The sequence below is a fragment of the Limulus polyphemus genome, unplaced genomic scaffold, assembly GCF_000517525.1.
Source record: "Limulus polyphemus unplaced genomic scaffold, Limulus_polyphemus-2.1.2 Scaffold1625, whole genome shotgun sequence".
Lineage (NCBI taxonomy): Eukaryota > Metazoa > Arthropoda > Merostomata > Xiphosura > Limulidae > Limulus > Limulus polyphemus.
In genome coordinates this window covers 56,190-79,973 of record NW_013667235.1, presented here as the reverse complement: position 1 = coordinate 79,973, position 23,784 = coordinate 56,190, and the positions used below count along the sequence as shown (strand labels likewise).

The 23,784-nt window shown below is 30.5% G+C and overlaps 1 protein-coding gene across 1 annotated transcript in view; it reads right to left on the bottom strand.

Moving 5' to 3' along the window:
• The window catches only part of LOC106464355 (rho GTPase-activating protein 44-like), an 86,084-nt gene that overhangs the window by 8,108 nt on the left and 54,192 nt on the right, over positions 1 to 23,784 (bottom strand). Inside the window, exons 9-15 of the mRNA XM_013924490.2 lie at positions 22,512 to 22,559; positions 16,720 to 16,786; positions 11,544 to 11,625; positions 9,740 to 9,820; positions 4,847 to 4,975; positions 2,008 to 2,087; positions 1,057 to 1,150 (exon numbers count right to left, since the gene is read on the bottom strand). Of these exons, the coding sequence (XP_013779944.1) occupies positions 1,057 to 1,150; positions 2,008 to 2,087; positions 4,847 to 4,975; positions 9,740 to 9,820; positions 11,544 to 11,625; positions 16,720 to 16,786; positions 22,512 to 22,559 (581 nt within the window). The remainder of the gene's footprint in view (positions 1 to 1,056; positions 1,151 to 2,007; positions 2,088 to 4,846; positions 4,976 to 9,739; positions 9,821 to 11,543; positions 11,626 to 16,719; positions 16,787 to 22,511; positions 22,560 to 23,784) is intronic.

The following is a 23,784-nucleotide window of genomic DNA, read 5'->3' as shown; positions in this document are numbered from 1 at the left end:
GCAAAAATACTTAATGATGAACAAAGCATTACTATATTCTTAGAAAATTATGAATATATTATGTAGAAAACAATAGGTTAAAAACAATCAAGCTATTAAATTAATGAGCAATTTGATGAAAAGGTGCTTCAGATATTGTTTGGTCAAAGAATATTTATAAAAGAACAAGAAGAAATATTGCAATTGAATGAAAAAGTTTTCATGTTTTTATGAGCATAAATATTTTATGTTTTAAAAGACTGTCTTCTCTTCGGAAATTCTGATAAGCAACTTAAATTCAAGAAAAATTTTGTGTCATATATCTAGACATGACAACTTGAGCTTAATAATCACTTTTACTTTAGAAACTAAACAAGAAACATACCATAGTTAAGAAAAAGATTTGTTTGTAGTTAAATACAAAACTACACTATGGGCTACCTGTACCCATCACATGTATTGAAACTTGTTAGTGCTGTAAGTCCACAGACATACCACTGAGCCACTGGGGGGGGCTTAATGTTTAATAAGTCAAAAATTCCATGTCTTATAACACATAAATAATTTTTGCAATTATGATGCTGACAAAGGATGAGCTAAAAAAGTATATCTAGATGATTTGATTTCACTAAATGTTTGCTTAAAAGTTTCATACACTAGTTCCTCAGTTATTGTTGGATTTGTTATAAGCTCTTGTCTTTTAGACTAAACTACAAGATGATTCTAGACAATTAGTGGATTCTCTTAAGCTTGTCAATAACTAAGAAAACAAATGGTTACTGACAATTTCCTTAGAAAGACTAAAACAATGCTTTCAAGGGACCATATTAAATAAATGCATTAAAATTTTCACATTTTTATAAAAATTTAAGTAAATCAGTCCTAATTATCTCAAAATATTTATATTAAACATCATATCTTCAACTTACAAATATTGCAATAGAGCATCTTCTAATCATTTATATCATCACAATGTGTGTAAAATAAACTACAAATACTGCTTTTTGTTTTGAAGTAAACAAAGTTGAGTAATATTATCTTTTAAATTTAATTATTTTAGCTTATTCAGAAACATACCTCTCAGGAGAACTTCCTTCTGGCTCAGAGTCTCCAGTACTGCCTGAACAATCTGAACGGTCCAGGTTCGAAGTTGATACGTAAAAGCGAGTCTCTGAAAATTAGAAAAAAACTAATTAAATTCCTTACTTGAACAACTTTTAAGACATGAAAATAAAACACTCAGATGAGAAATATTTATGATACATAACACCAGGATTATGGATTTATTATAAAAAGTTTGAACCTGCACCAATATCTGGGTAAAAATTCTCTAATGAGACAGACATAATTTCAGGAAAAACAAACAAGCAGCTTATTATTAATATTGTACTACTGGTTAGGCCCTTCCAAGTATTAACTATAACTGCCAATTAATTTTTGTCATAACATAGGGAGCTCTCAGTAAATAAACAGCTGATCTGAAAATATAATTTTCTTTTCTCTCTCTCCATCAGTTGAACATACAGTTAACCAAAAACTTTTCTTTTCAGAGTATTGAAAGTAAATGTTGTTCCAAAATTAACTGAATATGCATGGGGTCAGTCTAATGTGAGAAGGAATATTAACTATAATTCTAAATCTTCTACGTGTATCTACACAAAATGTGGCAAGTTTTTAGTTAAATGTACAAGTCTGTTGTTATAAAAGTATCTGTTTTCAAAACATGTCTGCAAATTGACAACATAAAATAGACTTAGACTCTTAACAAATCTGAGTGGAAGGTGATATTGAAGTTAAGAATAAAAATGTTTGTCCATTGTACAGTTTGTATATAGCATATGCATAACCTCTAGAACTTCAACTTTTCATTCAACTTTTTAACAAAATTTGTTCACTACACTCTTCATAAAACAAAATGAATATTATGATTATAAATGATTTGTAATAGTACATACATATTTTGAAATATTTGTTAATCTTTATAACCTTGTGGGGGGGTTGAAAACATTAAAAGTTTGTTTCGCATACCTCCAGGAAAAAACTGATCAGCATGATTCACTAAGTACTCCACAATGATACTGTGGAAGTTGGCAACTGACATATTCATACTATAAAAAAAAGAAAGTTAAAAAACAATTATAAACTTACTTGCGTTAGCAAAATACACACATTTTAATAGAATAATAAACTTAACCTTTTCCTAATCTGAAACTGTATTTCTGATAGATACTCACCTCTACACACAGAAAAGCTATCTTCTTCATGCATCGGTCTACGAGATATGCATGCCACTAGCCTTGAGGCAACTCCCATCTAATTTCTTTTTTTTAATGTGAACTGCACTGGTGCATGATGATTTCATCATGAGACAACAACCATCCACCAAAAGGAGGGCAACACAACCTCCATGCTCAGAAATTCCTCCAATGCACTTGAACTTGTTATAACTTCTTTCCTTGAAAAGGCAAGACTGAACTTGTGCATCGGAAGAGGAAAGGTTTGGTGGGAATGTGCGAGGAAACACATTTTCAGATTAAGAAAATATTATCTTCCAAGATGACAACTCACCTCTGTATATAGAAAAGCTAATATCCCATGATAAACTGGAAGAGGGGCCAGAGCAAATTGTACCTGAATGAACTCCTTCCAGAAAATCCCAGCCCATAGATTGTGACACCTGATGGCAGGGGCTCCATAGGGGCACGACCGTGGGAGACTACATCCTGTCTTAACCAGGGTATACTCTTTACCCAGAATGTTAAGGGGGGGGGGGAGAAGCAAATGACCCCCATGTGTCACAGGGACAAGCAGAATACAAAAATTACCATCCAAATACTTTCAGACAAGCTGTCATTAAGCCAATATGTGTAATGTGGTTGGAGCATCTTCACACCATACCTTATATGCTCACCTCCTCTACTGAACAGATTCTACAGAACAGATTCCAGCTGCAGGAGGAAAGCAGATTAGTTATGTATTTTGGTTTTGTATAGGATGTGCTTATCTCGACTCCTTTTGAGCAGACTCTGTAGGATAGATGACAGCTGTAGGAAGAGGTCACTTTAGTTACACAGTATGGTTTTAAAAGGTGACTTGCACTACACTGACAGTGTCACCACCATCCCATTTCTCACCATATTGTGCTATGTCCAACCAGTGAGGATTCTCTGTGGTTTACCATGCCAGCAGCTAGGAACTGTCAAGTAGCAAGGGTCTCCCGTGCTCCACATGAGAAATAGTGACCAGAGACACCATAGTCTGCAGGTGAAGAGGACAGGGTTGAACATGGCCAAGACAATAGATGAAAAAAATGCCCAAAAGTACCAAATATTGAGTGGGCATGAGAAAGGATTTAAATATTATGATAAGTCCTCCCAACCAAGAAGCCTCCTGTAAAAAAGGGAGGTGTGAGAAGAGAAACTGACAGAGAATGGGCTAACAGAAATCAATCATCCAAAAAAAGGAAATTTCAGCCCATGGCCATGAATATGTGGAGTAAAAGCCCTCAAGATACCTTGTATTGATGAAGGGCTTTTGGCACATGATGACATCATCATGTACCAGTGCAGTTCACATTAAAACAGCTGAAATTATGTGGGAGTTGCCTCAAGGCTAGTGGTATCCAAATCTCTTTGGTAAATACACAAGGAATATGGCTTGTCTGTGTAATAAGATGAGTTACTGGCTTGGAAACTACAAGCAGCTTTTACAATCACCTATAAATGTTTAATTCACAATATAGGTATGATTTAAAAATATATAAGTATGATATGTTTTGCAAAGTTATAGACAGAGGAAGTTCACTTATCCAGCAGACAGACAGAAATTATACTGATGGAGCAGATTATTAGTTAATCATCACAGTTTAAGTACTTTGTTCTTGAAAATACTTAAAGTTCTAAGTTTTTCCTAACCTAATCTTTGAATATTTACTTTCACTAGATAACCCACCATGAAGCAACATGCAGTATTAGATCCATAAGTATTTACTTTCACTAGATAACTCACCATGAAGGAACATGCAGTATTAGATCCATAAGTATTTACTTTCACTAGATAACTCACCATGAAGGAACATGCAGTATTAGATCCATAAGTATTTACTTTCACTAGATAACTCACCATGAAGGAACATGCAGTATTAGATCCATAAGTATTTACTTTCACTAGATAACCCACCATGAAGCAACATGCAGTATTAGATCCATAAGTATTTACTTTCACTAGATAACTCACCATGAAGGAACATGCAGTATTAGATCCATAAGTATTTACTTTCACTAGATAACTCACCATGAAGGAACATGCAGTATTAGATCCATAAGTACTTACTTTCACTAGATAATCCACCATGAAGCAACATGCAGTATTAGATCCACAAGTATTTACTTTCACTAGATAACCCACCATGAAGCAACATGCAGTATTAGATCCATAAGTATTTACTTTCACTAGATAACCCACCAGGAAAGAACATGCAGTATTAGATTCATAAGTAGTTACTTTCACTAGATAACTCACAATGAAGGAACACGCAGTATTAGATCCATAAGTTCTTACTTTCACTTGACATTATACACCAAGAGTTTTTTTTAAATTTTCTATTTATCATGACGCTCTTTCATGAAAGTAAAGGAAATTATCATAAAGATTAAAGAATCAGTAATGAAAATGGAGAATTTTCCAAATCATGCACAAAAAGTTACATTTCTAAATATTTCTGGTTTGTTTTTTAAAATTCAAAACATTTCTTATTGAATAAACTTTGTTTTCAAGATTCATATTCAAAAAACAACAACTAATGCTATTTATTTCAAATATTACCATATGTAGTTTTAAAAAGTACAAAAAAGAAAGAGATACTTACCCTAACTGTAAAGAGTCCTGTTCAGAGTTCCAGATAAGATTGGGAGCAATAACTATGGCTATGTTTTGTGGGGACATCTTGTTTACTTCAGCTCTGGTAGCCAGCTTAGCTAAAAATTTGATGATGTATCTAAAAAATAATAAGTTAAAATATGGTTTATCTCAAATTTTATTTAAGTCAAAATCAGTCAGAAAAACACAATGTATGAATTAGAAATGTTATGAATATGTTACTACTGAATAAAAAAATATTTCCATATTTGAAAATAGTAGTTTATTTCATTTAAAATATTATCTGAACACAAAACTTCTACTGCAACTTACCTACTTTATGGACTAAGGTTGACAATGGATATTACTTTATTAGCCAAATCATGTTATAGACTAAGGTTGACAAAGGATATTACTTTATTAGCCAAATCATGTTATAGACTAAGGTTGACAATGGATATTACTTTATTAGCCAAATCATGTTATGGACTAAGGTTGACAATGGATATTACTTTATTACCCAAATGATGTTATGGACTAAGGTTGACAATGGATATTACTTTATTACCCAAATCATGTTATGAACTAAGGTTGACAATGGATATTACTTTATTACCCAAATCATGTTATGGACTAAGGTTGACAATGGATATTACTTTATTACCCAAATCATGTTATGGACTAAGGTTGACAATGGATATTACTTTATTACCCAAATCATGCATAATGTAAACCTGCAAAACAATTTGCTAAAGCACACAAGACTGTTATTTTAAACTTATCTCTACAAGTTTTGAAAGTATACGTGTTGTTTTAGAATATAAATCACATTTTTTTTATTAACAACAGAACAATGAGTTATGAAGTTGGCCAATATGTCTTATTGTAGCATTAAACCAGAATTGTTTTTTCTTCAATGCACAAATAATACTAATTTAATGAAAAAGGTTATAGAATTTTTCTTCAAATATTGTAAAAGATGTTTTAAGATTGAGTTTCTAGAAGAGTTAAAACAGTCAAGTTAGGTTGCTGTTTTAGAATTATGTTAAATCAAGTTTACAATATTGTGAAGACAAGGTACTTGTCAGTGGTGATTAAGCACAGCACAAAATGTCATTATTTTGAGGTAAATTTTCTGTTTAACATCAGGAAGTAGTGAAACTTCAGCAAGCTGATCTATTGAACTACAGAACTTACAAGTCAGCTGTAATCACTTAGTTATTTGTATATTTCTAATACCTACTAAGTTCTTAGATCTCAATAAGACTGTCATTTATTAATTTGTAAAATAATCTAACTAAAAGTACTGTATATAATAACCTTGTCTTTAATGATTAGCTACAAAATATTCTTAACTTTATCTAAGAACCAATAAAAAATTTTGGCTGTCTAGTGGTAAAAGACACTCCTTTTAGATCAAAACTTCATTACTCTCACAAGTCAGCAACGTAAACAACCATTATAGTGCACTTACAATACTAAGCTAGAAAACATAATGCATGCCTACACTATTATTCCATTAAAACTTTGAACCTAAAACCTTCAACAGGTCGAAATTATATGCTCATCACAAAAAAATAAAATAAAAAATTACAATAAGCTTAACAGTTGTGGAGAAGAAGGGTGCCAAAATCTGCTGGCTAAGAATGGGGTTCACTTTAGCAATCATTAGACCTTCACATATTATTATTTGTCACTCACCTTCAGCTCTATTAGCTATAACAAGGTTGTTATTTGTGTATTTCACTAAAGAATCCTCAGGATAGAAAAATAATTTTTCAGTGTATTGTACTTGTTACCCCAGAGCCAACGTTCTCAGACTGTGGGTAATGACTCCACAGGAGGCTCCAATGGGAATTACAAGGAAGTTGAAAAGATGCAACAAATCTCTTGAGCCTTTTTTTTTGTAAATCTATACTTATAAACGTAAAAAAAAATAGTTCGTTTGTCTGTAAACTACTCCATGGTTTTTGGACCAATCTCAATCAAACTTGATAGAATGATATACCTGACCATGCAGCATTTCATAGGGCAGTTATTACCCAGCCCTACCCAGCTTGGGTTATGCCTACTGCAAAAAAAATCGTTTGTTTAGTTAATGACTCCACAGTCTTAGATCAATTTTTATTCTTAATTTTTTTTTATTTTGAATTTTTTTCTTTAATTTTTTTTTTAATTTGAGATATTTCATTAAAAATGTCAAACATTTACATTTTTGCTAGAAAAAATGGCAACCAAACCACAAGGTCAGAGCCTTAAAGAGGCAGGGTTACACCTGAAAATCTCTTCCTTTTCACATGGTCCATTCTATGTTGAGTGTTCAAGAGTAGGATCACCAAGAATCTCTTTATTTTGGCTCAAGAAGGAGGAAGAACTTCTAATGTGGTCTATCAAGAATCACTCAGAGTATCAACAAACACTGAGGCTGTAGAGATGGATTGGTAAAATCAATCACAATAAAGTAAAGTAATTGTAACACCATTTGTGTAATGTGGAATAAAGTAGGTGTGAATGAAGTAGGTGTGAAATAAAGTAGTTGTAAGGTAAATTATGTGTGAAATAAATTTTGCATATAAATTCAAAATCTTGATTTAATTTATTTGTTCAAGCCCTACATTCAATCATTATGCCCTCAGACAGGGAAGACTTGTACGTTCACAAGGAGATAGTTACTTCATCTTCTTAGCCTTTTTGCTGTTTTCACTACATGGAAAGAATTTCCTTATATTTCTTTTCTAGTTCATTTTGGATTTTTGTGCAAAGCCATCTCAAATTTTGAATAGACTAAAGCAGGAGTCAAGCTGGTCAACAACACCTACCATCAACAACTGGGCTACTCTTGTCTGACTTAATAGCAGATTTTCATCATCATTCTTACAGCATGTCCACAGTCCAAAAGTACCGAGTGTTTTGGAAGCTACAGGATGTAAACCACGAATACTCCCATTCACAATCTATGCACACTAACCAAAAGGCTATGTTGGACTTTTTTAAAAATATTCTACATGTTTTGTGATTAAGTCTTTTAAAGTCATGGAATAATTTACAAATAAACTGTATATTTATAACTAAATTATTATACTAGGATTTAGTTTTAGAACTGTGATTATATTCTATTGATTTTTAGTTACCTGACAAATGGGAGGTCTTGAATGTCTACCCTCACTGTTTTAGGGGGTCCCAGACTAAAAAAGTTTAACAACCTCGTTCTTGGGTAACACTATATATACCTTGTTTTGTGATTAAAAAATGATAAAGATATAATATAAATAAACTATACATTATTCAAGCATAACAGCCAATTAGTTTAATCACTTTGCATGTATAGTTTGGTTAAAAATCAGAAAATGGATTGTCCTGTAAGTCTAAGAGTACCAAATATTGGCCCTTTACTTATAATCACAGTCAGGTGTTTTGGTAAAATCTCTTCAAGACAAGTAATGAATCCATTGTTAAAGATTATTTTGAGCTTTGTAGTTCCTTGCAGAACCTAGAGTTTTATGACAATGTGTACACAGCCAGTTTTGATATACTATTTACAATCAATAACCTGTTACAGGAAACCAATGATTTGTGTTCCAAGCTTCTTGTTTTTTTCACATTCAGACACAGTGAATGGGAATTTAAAACTATCTTCTTCTAAATTGCTGTCATATATATAATTAAGTTAAATTACATCATATAAAGCTTTACTCATAATCAGGTTGATGGGATCAGTACGAGATCAAACTTGTACCTGTTATAACTAATTTGTTCTTAAGTTATTATAAAAAGTTATAGCTGGAAAAATGTTCAACTAATTTTATTTTTTAACCATGTTAATGAATTTTCATTGTATTTAAACAATAAATATCCAAATATAAAATTCACAGATGAGCATGAATATAATGAAGATTACTTTCCTTGGGTACACAGATACACAGTCAGCAAGGTAGTTTTGAAACTAACGTTTTTCAAGAAAGTATACTCATTTTGATGGTTTTAGTAACAGAACATTCAAAGTTAATTTTGTGAAAATCTTGGTAAATCTCACAGGATTATGTATAATCATTTTCTGCTGCATGAAGAAATATGTTGTATCAAGAAGTGTTTAAAATCTATTGCACTAAATATTTGTTTTGTTGGTATTAATGTCATTGAAATGTAACAAGCTTACTACTTCTAAAGTTATAGAGCTGAATGTGGCTGAAAACGAACTGTACTAGCCAATGTACTAGGGTGACATTAAATAGTCACAACATACTGAAAAAGAAAGTTCTTTCCTGACCAGCGTGTATCCACAACTATAGAGTTGACGAGTATCCAAACTGATTTTAAGAATAAAAGAATGAATGATTATTTGAACCTTATAAATCCACATATACTGGCTATATATGGTAGGAGTAGTTGGGCCACACCACCATGAGGTTGTCTACCCATATAAAAAATCTGAGTATTGTATGGCATATTTTGACCAAATACCTTTGTGATAATTAGAAGAGTTGAGAGCAACCATGGATTTGAAAGTCTGATGACTGCTCAACTGATGTTCATGTTAAATCAGCAGAATGCAAGACTTCTGCTGCTTCTCAAAGTGCAAGTTTGTTTAATGTTTTTAACATTCTGATTTGTTAACATGCCTAAACTACAGACACAAAAATATGATCAAAATACTATAGTTAGCAAAAACTTACAGGATGTATTGTTTTGTTAAACTAGCGAGAATAACAAATAAAGAGAGAAATATCCGCACTTTTGGAAAGCCTGTAGAAACACATAATAAGGTGTTATACTTTAGTCATTTAATTATAACACATTCAGTACATACTCTGAATAAAACTAAAAAATATATATTTTATTAAAATTAAATTCTTGAAAACTACAAGTTTCTTAGTCTTTGCATTATTAAATGAAAGAAAATTACCTCAAGTTTTTATAGTAGGCTTCAGGCAGTTGTTGTAATACCAACTGTAGTGCTTGTATCTTCATCTCAGAATCAGTAGTTCTGTGTAAAGAGTGAAAATAAACAAGTTGGTTTATTAAACTTTAGTGAGTGTGTGAAAAGTACTGTAGGTATTTATTAACTGATACTTTCAAACAAGTGAGCACTAGGCAGCTATGTTATGGAACTATGTGTTAACCCATAACAAAAGCAAATGAAAAAATATCACATATTAAAAACTTGAAAACAGTTTATTTGCCACTGTAATTTTTTTTGCCTATTTATTTTAATTCAAATTTATTTAAGATAGCTTTTTCTTATGTCCAGCATTCCAAAAAAAGGAGTTGTTTCTTATTTGTTTCTTACTATTACATGCAAGATAAATATTTTAAGCTTATATTGGTTGCAATAAAAAAAGGTATAATAATATCTGAACTAACTTTTTCAAGTTTCAGATTGGCAACCAAGAACAGTAACAGTTCAAAACTGATTCTAATTTGAAGCAGTTAGTTTAGACATTGAAAAATATGTTATATTTTGATGTTGTTATAATGTGATTCATTTTTAAAATACCAGTAACTGGTATTATTTTAATTTTGCACACAAATAACCAAATGTGATAAAAGTTTCCCACAGTCCTGTGTGAGCATGAAAACTTGTGTTTTTAATCTAAAGAAGAGGAAAAGAAATTACATCTGAAATGTTTAAAAAAATTTCAAATAAACTTGTTACTTATTTTGATTAATTATGAGTTTTATAGATGTTCAAACGGAAATTACATTTTGATGCTACAATACTGAGAACTGTGCCAGTGCAAATATAAGTATGTTCATTTTTCTGTTGTTTGCTGCTTATAATTTTGTTCAAAAAAATCAAACTATGAATAGAAAAACCAACAAAATTATTAATGAAAGTAATTACTAGTGGTGTGTGCAATCACCAATTATACCAAAAACTGGTCATTTTCTGTCCCCAACAAAGTACTTGGATAATATTTCAAATCATACTTTCATGATTACAAATGCTAAATCCCATAGTAAAAGTCAGACTAATTAATAAAATGTCCTCTAATAAATAAAATGATCAATAAAATTAACCACAATCATGAATTACACAGGGCTGTTTAATTAATGGTTACATTGCTACAAATAATCAATCACAAAACACAATTTTATAATCAATTCCCAACACTAGTGATTTATCTCTTGGATGATGGATGTTTGAACACTGGCCTCAAAACCACAGATGACAGGGTAATGAAACTTTTGGTGTAGACATTGCAGAATATGCAGAAGTAATTTCAACACAAAACAAATGCTCACCAGAAGGACAACAATTTGTTTCATATGCATAATGTGATAGGTTGAGATTATACAAGATGGCCAACAAACTCAGTTATGCAGGTGCTACAATGAAATGTTGACATTTCAAGTTCACTGTGCCTCATTGCTATGGCAAGAATGATAAGTCAGAGAATAACTTGAGAGAAACAGGATAGCATATAGGCTCCTACAGAATGTATAACTAGATAACTTGTGGCTCTCTCTCTGATGGCAACTAGTTATTAAATGGAACTACTTGCCATGTCTATATACAACCAAAGCTGCATTATCCTAACATTCATGGTTTTTTATGCTAGATTGCTGAATTCCTTTATAATACCTACTGATAGTACAAGACCTTAAACTTGGAGAACTGTTCATTTATTAGTTAGATCATAAAATTCTACCTAAAATCTCATTAAACAGCAAGTTTCTAATGTTGTATGTTATAACATGAGACCTACTTTGCTGCATTCATCCACTCATCATAGAGGTCAAAGGTCAAAAGAGGCTCTGGAAGTTCACGAAGGTATGACTTTAAAGCACCTGATTCAGTCATAAATGAAACAATATATCATTTTCATAATTTAAATACAACATAAAAAATAATGATATCACTTAGTAACTCTTACAATATTACATGAAACATTGAAAAATTAATAAATTTGCACAATAAGACAGCTGTATTTAAAAGATGTTTATAAAGTTGCCTTCATAGTAGTATCTTTCTGATCCATAACGAATAGAAAGTTGACTTTTAGAAAACAAAGTTATAACATTTCAATATGCCAAAAATGGAAATCTGAAGTTCATTTATACCATTTTATACAACAAATAATTATGCTTATCAAATATATACAGCAAATCAAATAACTTCAACAGATATATGAAAGAATAATCACATGTACACTGATAATACTTTAGACACAGCTTTTATAAAGAACTTGCATTTTTATATTCACTTTATTAATTACAGATCTTAAAAGCACCTTTTGCTGTATTTCAGGCAACCAAGCTCAGAAGACCATTTTCTAATGTCTTTCAACGAATATCCTTTTTATATTTTCTAGTTTTATATATATACATGCAACTACTAAAAATGGTCGTGACTCCTACAATTTGTCCTTCTATTGAACCACATTAGGTTTGCAGTATACACATTCGTTGATTTTCTCAGATCATTTCAATAAGTTAAACTAAATTTTGTGATTGTTCCAACACCAATATTTATTTTTAATTAAGTCTTATCTATGAGCAATTTTCTATCTTATTTTTACAAAACAGGCATTAAGAATGATCCTCAATGAATTTCTGTTTTGGCTTGGACACATACATCACTGGATCTCAGCAAAGCTCACATTACATTAGTAAGAGATGAATTTAAACATGTGACTTAGAGTTGGAAGATGCATGCATTTATAATTTCACACACTTCCATAAGTAATAAATTTCAAAAAATCATATTATTTCAAATATTTTACAAATTGTTTACCAATCAAAGCAAACAAAATAAAGATCAAAGTAATTAACCCCTTATTGTTACTTACTAAAATAAAAAATAGTAAAAACCACATAAAACAACACAGTTGGAGAAAACACTGTAAAGCTACTTGATCATGCATACAAGGGGAGTCTTTTAGGCCAAAAAACATAAAAGTACACACAGTGTTTCATTTAAAAAAAGGACAAAAATTTGAAAGAAATTAATAACTGTTTCTAGTTTTGTTAAGAAGACTGAGTCCATTTTAGCTTCCAAAAAGTGCTTGAAAAACATTCTGAGAATGATTAGAAAGTGCTTGAAATTGATCTGAGCAATTCAGTATGAACCATGAGAAATAGCTAATTGTATTGTAAGTCAGTAAGAAAACAATTTACATATCTTATACATGTTACAGGCATCTACAGAGTAACATGCTCTATACAACACAAAGCAATGAAATTAAAAATAAATAAAATGTGTAAATATTGTGAGGAACAATCCATAAACATTGCTGTATAACTTTTGTCATTGATACCATGCCATTCTAAGATGTACATCAAAATCAATCAGATTCCACTGAAATTTTATAAAATTCCTATTTATTTCTTCAACATATGAATGTAGACTAAAAAGAAAAGAAAGACTTTATTTATTGTGCTCAACTCCGCAAAATGTATCAAGGTTAGAGATATCTACATATATACTGCTATTATAATACTTTCAAGTACTTTTGCAAAAATAGGCCCCTTTTCAAGCACTTTCAAGCCCTTGAAATCCTATTCTCAATTTCAAGGATGCATATGCACCCTGATTTCTTTGCTTGATTTAACTATAACAGCACAGGAGAGCTGGTTTGCCAAAATGTGTAGATTGTAAATGGTAACATAATATACCAGTCTCGGCGAAAGAATTATACATGCTTATTATTTTCATGACACTTTTTTTGTGAGAAATGCCAAATCAGCTATAATTCCAAACTACAACAGATACACTGTGACTGACAAATCATTCATAGTTTAATACTCATGGCCTTATATAAAGCTGGGGGATTAGTGGTATTTGCTTATCAAGTATTGATGGCCCCAGTAATTGATTATATTAGATTAATTGATTAGTACAGCTCCAGCCATGGTACATGCAAGCAAAAACAAGGAAAGATTGGCTCTTGCCTTCCCTCTAGTTAGCAGCTCAAAATTAGCCAATTATGTAGCTTTGTGCTTAACAACAAACAAATGTAATACTAAGATTTTAATTACTTGGATAGCTGGAATAGTCAAAAATAGTAATAATTAGAAACCTCAGTTTCAATTAGTTCATTATTTTCATGACAATCATTTATTTTGAAAGTAATAATGGATATATCATTCCATTATTCAGTAATGGTATAAAATAATTATTTCTTGTTTTAAAACTTCACAAACTCAGTAACAAGGTCTCTAATCTTGTTGGCTCGGGATGGCTAGATGGTTAGGGCGCTCGACTTGCAATTTGAGAATCCCAGTCCCACCAAACATGCTTGCCCTTACAGCCATGGGGCATTATAATGTAATGGTCAATCTCACTGTTCATTGGTAAAAGAGTAGCCCAAAGTTGGCAGTGGGTGGTAATGATTAGCTGGCTTCCCTCTAGTCTTACACTGCTAAATTAGGGATTGCTAGTGCAGGTAGCCTTCGTGTAGCTTAGCACGAAATTCAAAACAAACCAAAAAAAAACCTCTATTCTTTTTTTGTGAAGGAAAATAAAGGGAGTCTTGAACTCCTGGACATCTAAGCTCTGTCCACTCTTTATTTACTAATATTGATAGTCATGCATTAGATGTTTCTTAAAAATATAGGTTTATTTACTAATATTGATAGTCATGCATTAAATGTTTCTTAAAAATATAGGTTTTATTAACTTGAGGTGATTGTTGATTATGAATGATAGCTAAAAGTGTGAATTACTGTAGTCATAATTAAGTGACTAGCTTGTTGTCATTAAATGTAGACCTACTGTTACTTTTTAAAGCTGCATAAAATTAATTATGATAATAGATCTGGGCGATTTAATTGATATAATCAGTTACCTTTGACAAGTGATTAGTGTCGTGTAAACTTATCAATTTAACTGAAATTATGATTAAATTGATTAATTGAAATGTTGATGATATTGTATATTTATTTTATTAAATAACATATTATTAAGGAATTGCATGCATCGTTACAATAAAGCCACTATATCATTAAGCTGATATTCTGGTCCAAGAGTTGGATCACCCCTTTTCCAAATCCTAATTCTGTCTCTGCTATATTTATAATGGTGAAAAATCTTAATCCAGTCTTACTTAGTGTTAAACTACATAACTAAGTTTAAATTTAATATATCATTTGCATAGCTTATAATGTTTTTAACTTGTAAACTCAAACTTTATTTTGTGATCTGTTGTCATATTGTGTCATTCTGTAGAGAATGCAATATTCTAATGATAATGTTTAAATGGAAGTAATTTTTTGGAATACTGCAACCTTTCCAAAACCACTTTGTCTCAAACAAAATTTTTTAACTATTAATTTTTAAATTTTATAAGAAAATAATAAACAATTTAAGTACATCAAGTGATCATATATATTATATTTCACTATTGTAAGTTATATAACATTTCATTACATAATGATTGCATTAGTTTAACCCTCATCAGTCCACACAGATCCCAACAAATTTATCAGTTGTAAATCTTTTTACATAATCATTACAAATTTATATCATTTCATGTAATTGTCAAGCAGAAACCCTGGATCAATGTGACACTATTGTTTTTGAAGCAGGCAAATGGAGTATGCAGTTATAATCTACATGGACTCCAAACTATAATTTACCATCACTACATGTGGAGTTTGCTCTATAGCATAAGAAAAAATTTATAAACATTTATTTCACTATATTGGCTGTTTTAGAGGATAATCCATCAGAGTAGTACAGTATCATTCCTCAACAAGTGTTCACTGTGACGACTGGTTATAATGCCCTATTTTATAGAAACCTTGTTTGAGAACTGTTGTAAATAACCTGCTTATTGGATTTTTAATACATAGCCTACTACAAGGCTATGTTCTGTGTTAGGGTCTGGTCAGACCCAAGGTGACCCACAACATCTACTTTCAGTTTTCTTTAAATTGATTAAGTTTGCAGTATTGTAGTAATCTCATCATATATTGATAGATAATGACTTGAATATAGGAGTATAACAAAACTTTGGCATTTTTTGATACATTGTTTGCATAAGGAATGGTTTAATACTACTTATATGTATACTGATGGACAATTTAATTTCATAATTTCTTGATTTGTCAACATATTTCCTCTAGAATACATATATTTTTAAGTTGTTCACAGTGCATGCTAACCATAATAAAAGTTGTGATGCAAGTAGTTTTTGGAATTTCAATCCAGAGCTTCCTATAATAGTAATTTTGTACTGGGGTCCAGTTGGACTCCCAGGTGTTCCATAATGTAACTTTTCAAAGGTGCGCTGATGAGGGTTAATATTTGGTAATACTATCAGTTATTGTATTTACTATTGCTGATGTCTTATTATTTATTAAGTCAACTTATTAATGAGCAGGTATGTTTATTAAAGATGTATTAACAACTACTTGAAATCATGTGGAATTTTGCAGTTATAAGCAATCTGAATAGTGAAAGATTAATGATGGGTTTTGTTTATATCCAACCATTTTGTGAAGCAAGTGGCAAAAATAATTGACTAAAAAATTGAGTTCTTAACATTTTGCAATGTCCTAAGTCTCACACAAACTGATTATATATGTAATGAAGTAAAATAGAAAGATTCATATAAAGAAAAAAATTAGCAACACTGCAACATCAAAAGTGCTTCAATGATAAGTTACTTTTTGGTTCTGATTTATATAGTTAGCTTATATTGGTCCAAGATCTTAATAAATACTGGTTTAAATTTGAGGCCAAAAAGACTAATAAAAAGCTACATGATGTCTAAAACTCTTATTTAATAAATATGAAATCCACACTTCAGAAAAAAATATTCAAGAATTTACGCTTGAAAAAATTCATAGCACATTATTTATAATTCTTTAATAATACAAAACAAGTTACTTTTAACACATTCTACGTTACCTGTCTAAAAAAAATCACTATACAAGTACCTGCAACAGTGTGGGGGTCTCGACTGTATTCACTCATGTCAACTACAATACCAGCATCAAAAGAATTCTATAAAAAATGAAATCTCTGAATTACTACTGAATCTATCATGAAGTTAGTTTTAAACTTTACTAAAGTCAGTATTGTTACACACACTTAAATCTATTATTATGTTAAAAACAAACACTAAATTTAAAATGGAAATTATGAGTCACATTTGATTCTTTTTCATCTTTATACACTTACTAGTATACTAATTAACTAATTACAAAATTTTTAACTTTGAAAAAATTATAGGCACAGCACAAAAATAAATATTTCAAGAATATTAAACAAATATATTTCCAATACAAGTAGTAGTTATTTTATAGATGATTTAGGCAGACTTTATGATGAGCAAGCAAAGTTAAAATGGGCAGTAACTGCCTAGTTCAGAGTGATACTTCAAGAAAAACGACAAAAGGTTTTCCAAAGTCACATCCCCCTTTCCACCTGAGCTACTTTTGTAGATTAGTCTTCCATGACTTTCACATCAAGTGTCACACTGAACTAAGCAGTTACTGCTCACTTCATCTTTATTTGTTCACAAGTATTTATGGATAAACAAATTCCATGAACTTTTGTTATTCAAGTTGCATTTTGTATTATCTGTACCAAAAAATACCATTTGTTATATAAATAACAGAGTATCACTAAACTAATTTACCAATAATCTGAAGACTTCATTTTATCCAAAATGAATAACAAGCTGTGCTGTTTGTTTTGTTGCTTGTTATTAAGCACAAAGCTATACAAAGGGCTATCTGTGTTCTGCCCACCACGAATATCGAAACCCATAATCTACCGGTATAAATCTCTGCAGACATACCACTGTTCCACTGGGAGGCAACAAGCTGTGCAAAATGATCCAATTGCTCAAAAGGATGAGCTTAAGAGTATTAGTTGTAGAGATTTTATGATCCAATTAATTTGCAATGCAGAAAATGTATATAAAAAACAACTAAAATTTCACATACTATCTACAGTGAACCAAGAAAAAATATATTTAAAAACAGGCTGACATATTGAGAAAAATTAGCTAAAAAACAAACAAAATTTGTATAAAAAAAGAAAAAGATCTGATTTTATTAGCACCTGTGTATGTAACTTTGTTTTTAAAATATTCTTCCCTTCAAATTAGAATAAACCATAAAACATTAATAATATGTTTTAAAAATCTAGTACAGAGTTTTCAAAGTCACTCTGTGATTAATAATATATTTTAAAAATCTAGTACAGAGTTTTTCAAAGTCACTCTGTGGTTAATAATCTATTTTAAAAATCTAGTACAGAGTTTTCAAAGTCACTCTGTGATTAATAATCTACCTTAGCATAGTACCAACCAAATAACCACAATGCTGGTTCATACTTAATCTATACAGAAGACTATTCTGTGGTATTAAGCACTTAACATCCAAAAATTGAAGAAACCAACAGTGTAATACCTCAAAGAATACTCAGCACCATTTTTCTGGCGTGAAACCTATCAGAACTGAAATCTTGACCACCATTTTAAAATTTTTGAACAGATGAGAACAACTTCAACCAGTTTCAAAGTAATGAAAAAATATTAGTGTAGAAGCAGGTGGGTGAACAAGTTAACTGTGCCATGTCATGTATAAAAAACTGTGGTGTGAGCTGTTGAGTTACATATAGAGTGTTTGACACTGTAACATATAAATACCCATGGATATCACCAATTCTTAAACTGCATGTTCCAGGAACTCTGACACAGGTTTGTTGACCCTTTCCACACGGGTCACATGTCATCATGTTTGCTGACTCGCATTCAAAATTTTATTGAACTGCTATTTTATGAATTTATGTCAATAACTTTGGTATCAAACTGTAGATTATAATTCAAGTTTTAGTATTCTACATTATTTAATTTTTAATTTTAAAGTAAATGTTAAAAAACACACACCTAAACGTCAATTTTTGTGTGTCACGTGGTATGTTGAATGCAGCACTGGTTCAAATTATATGTTTGTGATGTTAAAATACAAAGTCTATAATTTTGTACAAATTAGGAACTCAAATTACCAATATTAACAAGTGAGAATATAAAATGAATACCTCCTATCTTTTCTATTTGCTGAGATATCGCTCATTTACTGAATCAAACACAGTTGCCCCAATCACCTCTTTCCATTTTTGGAACTGCTCCCTTATATACACTTCTGTATATGACATGTGAATACCCAATTGAAAGTTCAGAATGTTCCCCTGGTGGCTTTCTTAGTAATTTTCAAGTATTATGATGTCATCTCATTCTTTTGATACTAATCTTCAAGGTGGTAAGATGAGTCTTTAGTCTGCTCCAAATTTCATAGTTTTTTTAAACCAAAATACAGCTTAATTACTGAGCTTGATAAATTATAGCTGAATTCTATGGTATCAATATTGTAATTTACGATTTTTTTGTTATTTCAAATGTATATATAAAACTTTAAAAAATTATTTCATTTCACAACCCCCCATGTGCAAAATTTTATAAGGTTTAAGCAACGTACGACAAGCAGCAAACGAGTATGAAGGTCATAACTAGAAGAGATAATTGTTTGCTTTATTTCTTTATATACTGTTCTATGTTTAAAGAAAAATAAGTTTAAGAAATTATTTGTAAATAGTAATAACGTACATACATATATTATGTATTATAATTGAAACGTGACTGTATTTTACAAAATACTAGTCCACTAAAACACAGCCAAGACAGGTTACTTTGTAAAGACTAAAGGTCAGTTTTATGTTATTGGATATGGTAACATGAGTGCACGTGCACTGTGTCATTGTAACTTCTGGATTGTTAGCCAGGCATAGCTGAAAGGTCAGTATAATAAAAATAATAAATATATATAAATGTATAATGTTACGAGATTAAAGCTATTTATTCTAAATATTTGTGTTTTCATACTATAATTTGTAGTCAATCTAGAATGAAAAAGGCATAATTTATATTTATTTCCTTTTTTTGTTTTTGGTGGTTTTGAGATCAGTCAAATCAACCAAACTCATACAGAGAAAATAACAGATAAAATATAAAGTTTTTTCTTAAGATACATTTTATAATTATCTGAACATTATAAAGATTTTGCATGTGAAATGTGAAAATTTTCTGATGTATAAAAGTATTTTTATTCTTAAAATGAAAATTACGTTGCATGTTAAATAGGCAACATGCAAAAAGAAAAAAGGCAGGAGAAAAACATTGGTTAACAAACCTTAAGTCTTAATAAAAAAAATCTGATATTTTGCATATGAAAGCCTTTTAATATTTACTGATGATCTGCCAAATTTCATGAACATATGCTTACTAATTTAAAAGTTATAGCATTAAAACTATAACAAGCACAACATGGTTACGAAGTCAGTCCTAGGGATCAAGCGTTAATCAGCAGGTCAATATGTTATTATGGCCCTATACTGTTTCCTACTATAAAACACATACAAGTTAGGTCTAATTTACAAGAAACAATAAGGACATCTTGGAATAGCCTGATTAGACCTTTTAAACTCCACAAAATATCTTTGAAAGCAAACTGTAGTGGGGTTAAGTTAAAGTGTTAAACCACAGCCTTCCAGTAATAATCAACTAGCTGCACCTTTGATATAATAATGGGGACAAACAGCACTAAACGCTTAGTGAAACCTAGATGAGAACATGCTGTGCTGAACAGTACTAAGAACATGCCCTGCATGGGAGTATTATTCCACATTAGGGTAGTGAGCATTAAGACTCCCTCCTCCCCTATGACTGCATTTCTAGATACTTCTGGCAAGACAGTATGTATGTGTGAATACATATAACAACATATTAAAGAACACATAAAACAAAAAATCAACAAACATTCCACAAACAAATAAATCACTTTTAATCCTCTCAGGACAGACTGGTCAAAGGTTGCATGTCACAGTGTTTTAAATAATTAATTTCAACATTTAATTAAACAACTTTATTATCATTTTACATCAATAGACTTGGCATTAAATCATAGTTTATAATTCAGATTTTGATATTATATATATCTAATTTCTTAATTCAAAAAACAATATTACAAGAAATACTAAATATTAATTTTTGTACGTCATATGGCACATCTTGTCTTATTGCTCGTTTATGTTTTATTATGCCTACCATACAACATCTATAGTGGTTAAAAGAATTAGAAACTAAAACAAGCTAGAATATAAAATAAGAGCTTTCCACCTTTTTGATTTGCTGAGATATCAATTTATTTTGTAAACTTTCCAGAATAGCTCCACCCACTACTCCACTCTTTTTAAACCTCTTGTCTGCTCATGACTACTTTTCTTAAACAAGTTTATAACCAAGAGAAAAGGCACATTCCAAACTATATAAATCTGACAGTTGTTTGTAATTTGCTTGAAGGGGAAACTTGTAATATGACTGTGAATTATCAAGTCTGTTGAGTAAGTTGTTGCTCTGAACAAAAACTGCATTTTTTTACCCACATATAGCTTAGGTAGAAAGCCAGATAACTTAGTGATTTTATGTGCACCAGTATAGCAATTTGATAATTTTTTGGTTTTCTAAAATCCATCTTTGAAATCTACAAAAATTAATTTGTTTTTCTCCTCCACTTGAGAAAAACCAAGGCTTAGCAAGTACGACAAATCAATTTTGTAACATTGTAGTATTAGACATCATTGTTTTTCTATATATTTATCTTTTATATTTATGTTTGAAGAAAAATAACTAAACGTTAAGTGTTTATGAGTATATAGTAATAATATACATACATGTTCATAAACACATACACACTTTGTACTCCTTTACCACTAAATTCCAACCACCCTGAGAAGATATCTAATATCCAAGTATCTCCTATGGTCATTTGATCAACCCAGACATTGTACAGAGATATAGCATAAACATTTTCTCACACTTTTATTAATTTAGACAATTCTGTAAACAAGCTGTGTTCTCAGAGTCTGTGGGAAAGTTCTGGTAACTATGTCTCACAAGCTTATTTGGTATTGACAGTGTGGTACTATGGTGTCACAAAATCAGTCTAATGGCAAGAGTGGTGATTCATTGCTTTAGGTTTGGCAGGTTTCTACTTCAGTCACCAACAGTAAAATATACATAGGAAATGGATGTGAAAAGGTTAGAAGTTGAAACTCTCAGGAGAAGTACACTTTAGAACTTCATGGTCAATATTTATTTGAATAAAACAATACTACTACTAACTTAAAGACATTTTATATTTATTTAGGAGGTTTTATAGATTACAAAAATGAAATTTGAAAATTTTCAGACAAAGAAAAGTATTTTTGATCTTAGCATGAAAATCACTTTAACTTGGAGCAGTCAACACTAACTCCACAAATCAATGGGCAAATTTTTAGTAAAAATTCTTAAATAAAAATTCTGATTTTTTTCTAAACAAAAAACTTGTAATGCTTGAAAAATTTCATGAAGATATACAAACATGTTAAAAGTTATATTACGGAAACTAACGTTCATTTTGGGGATCACATGGTCGAAGTAATCTAATGAGGAAGTGGCAAAACATTTAATAATTATCTCAAGCTCTGTTCTAGTGACTCAGTCCCATAGTCTTTAAAAAAATCTGAACTTAAATAACAAAATATAATAATTTAAAACAATGCATATACAATAACCACAAGCAATAACTTTTATACCAACTGATTCATAAGTAGCATCTGTAATACAACAAGTTTAACCTTTACATCTATTCTATCAAGGGTTTTCATTATTAGTACTTACTTTCAGTTTCTTCACTTTTGATACACTCCCACCAATCCTAAATAGGCCCTAGGGAAGGAAAAAAAAACAAACAAAAAATCTCAAAACCGTGCAATATAAATTTTTGAACACAAACATGTGAAAATACTTTAAATAATATGTTTGCAGAAATCTATAATAGCTACATGAAAGGATAACGTGCTGATTTAATAATAAACTAAAGACTACAAAACTAATTGGTAAGTTTATTTGTTAATAACTCAACAGAAAATAGATAACATGCAAAAAGTAGTTTACATTTGAACACCTAACAACTGAGAAAACATTTGTAATTTATACCACTATTTACTTATGACTTTCACGATCCCTACAAAACTATCCTGCAGTTGAAATACTACATCTTTCTTGATGAGGAACCATATAGAGATAGTAAAGAAATATTTGTTAAAAATTACTGTCAACCTTATTGTGATGTAAAATCACACAAACTATCAATCTACAGATTACACTTCACATGTATAGGTGTTATGTAGCATAACAATTATTCTTATGATCTTTCACAAGTAGCAGTTTTATAACCAAAATATAAAAGATAAAAAAAAAGAGAAACAAAACTACTGTAGTCTTTACTATTTAACCCTTACATTGTGGGCTGGGTGGAATCCACCAACTTTGTAACCACAAAAGTATGCACGAAGGTAATTATACTATGATTCTTGATAACGTAAGCATATCTTTACAAAGTTTTGCAGTTTCTGTAAATATTACAAGGCTTTTGTACACAAAATATCAGTTATTTAAATTAAGTATTAAGACTTTTTAATTAAAGATTTTCTCATAATTTTTTTTCTTTTGGAATGTCGACTATCCAACATACAAAGTAATTTTAATTTTAAGATTGAAAATACTTTTATGCATCAGAACATTTTCAAATTTTATATGCAAAATCTTTATAACCTTATAAAAATTTTTGAAAAAAAAACTATATTTTATCAGTTATTTTCACTAATGTTTCTCTTGTTTAAGTTGGTTCGATTTCACCAACTTCATAACCTCCATAAAAAATTAGGAAATAAATATAAATTATGCTTCTTTTGTTCTAGAATGACTATAAATTATAACACAAATGTTTAGTCTAAATATTTTAAATTTCATAACATTAAACATTTATATTTTTATTAGAATGACCTTTCAACTGTGCCTGACAAACATTATAGAAGATGCAATGATGTGGGGAATGTGCACTCATGTTACCATATCCAATAATATAAAACTGACCTTTAGTCTTTACAAA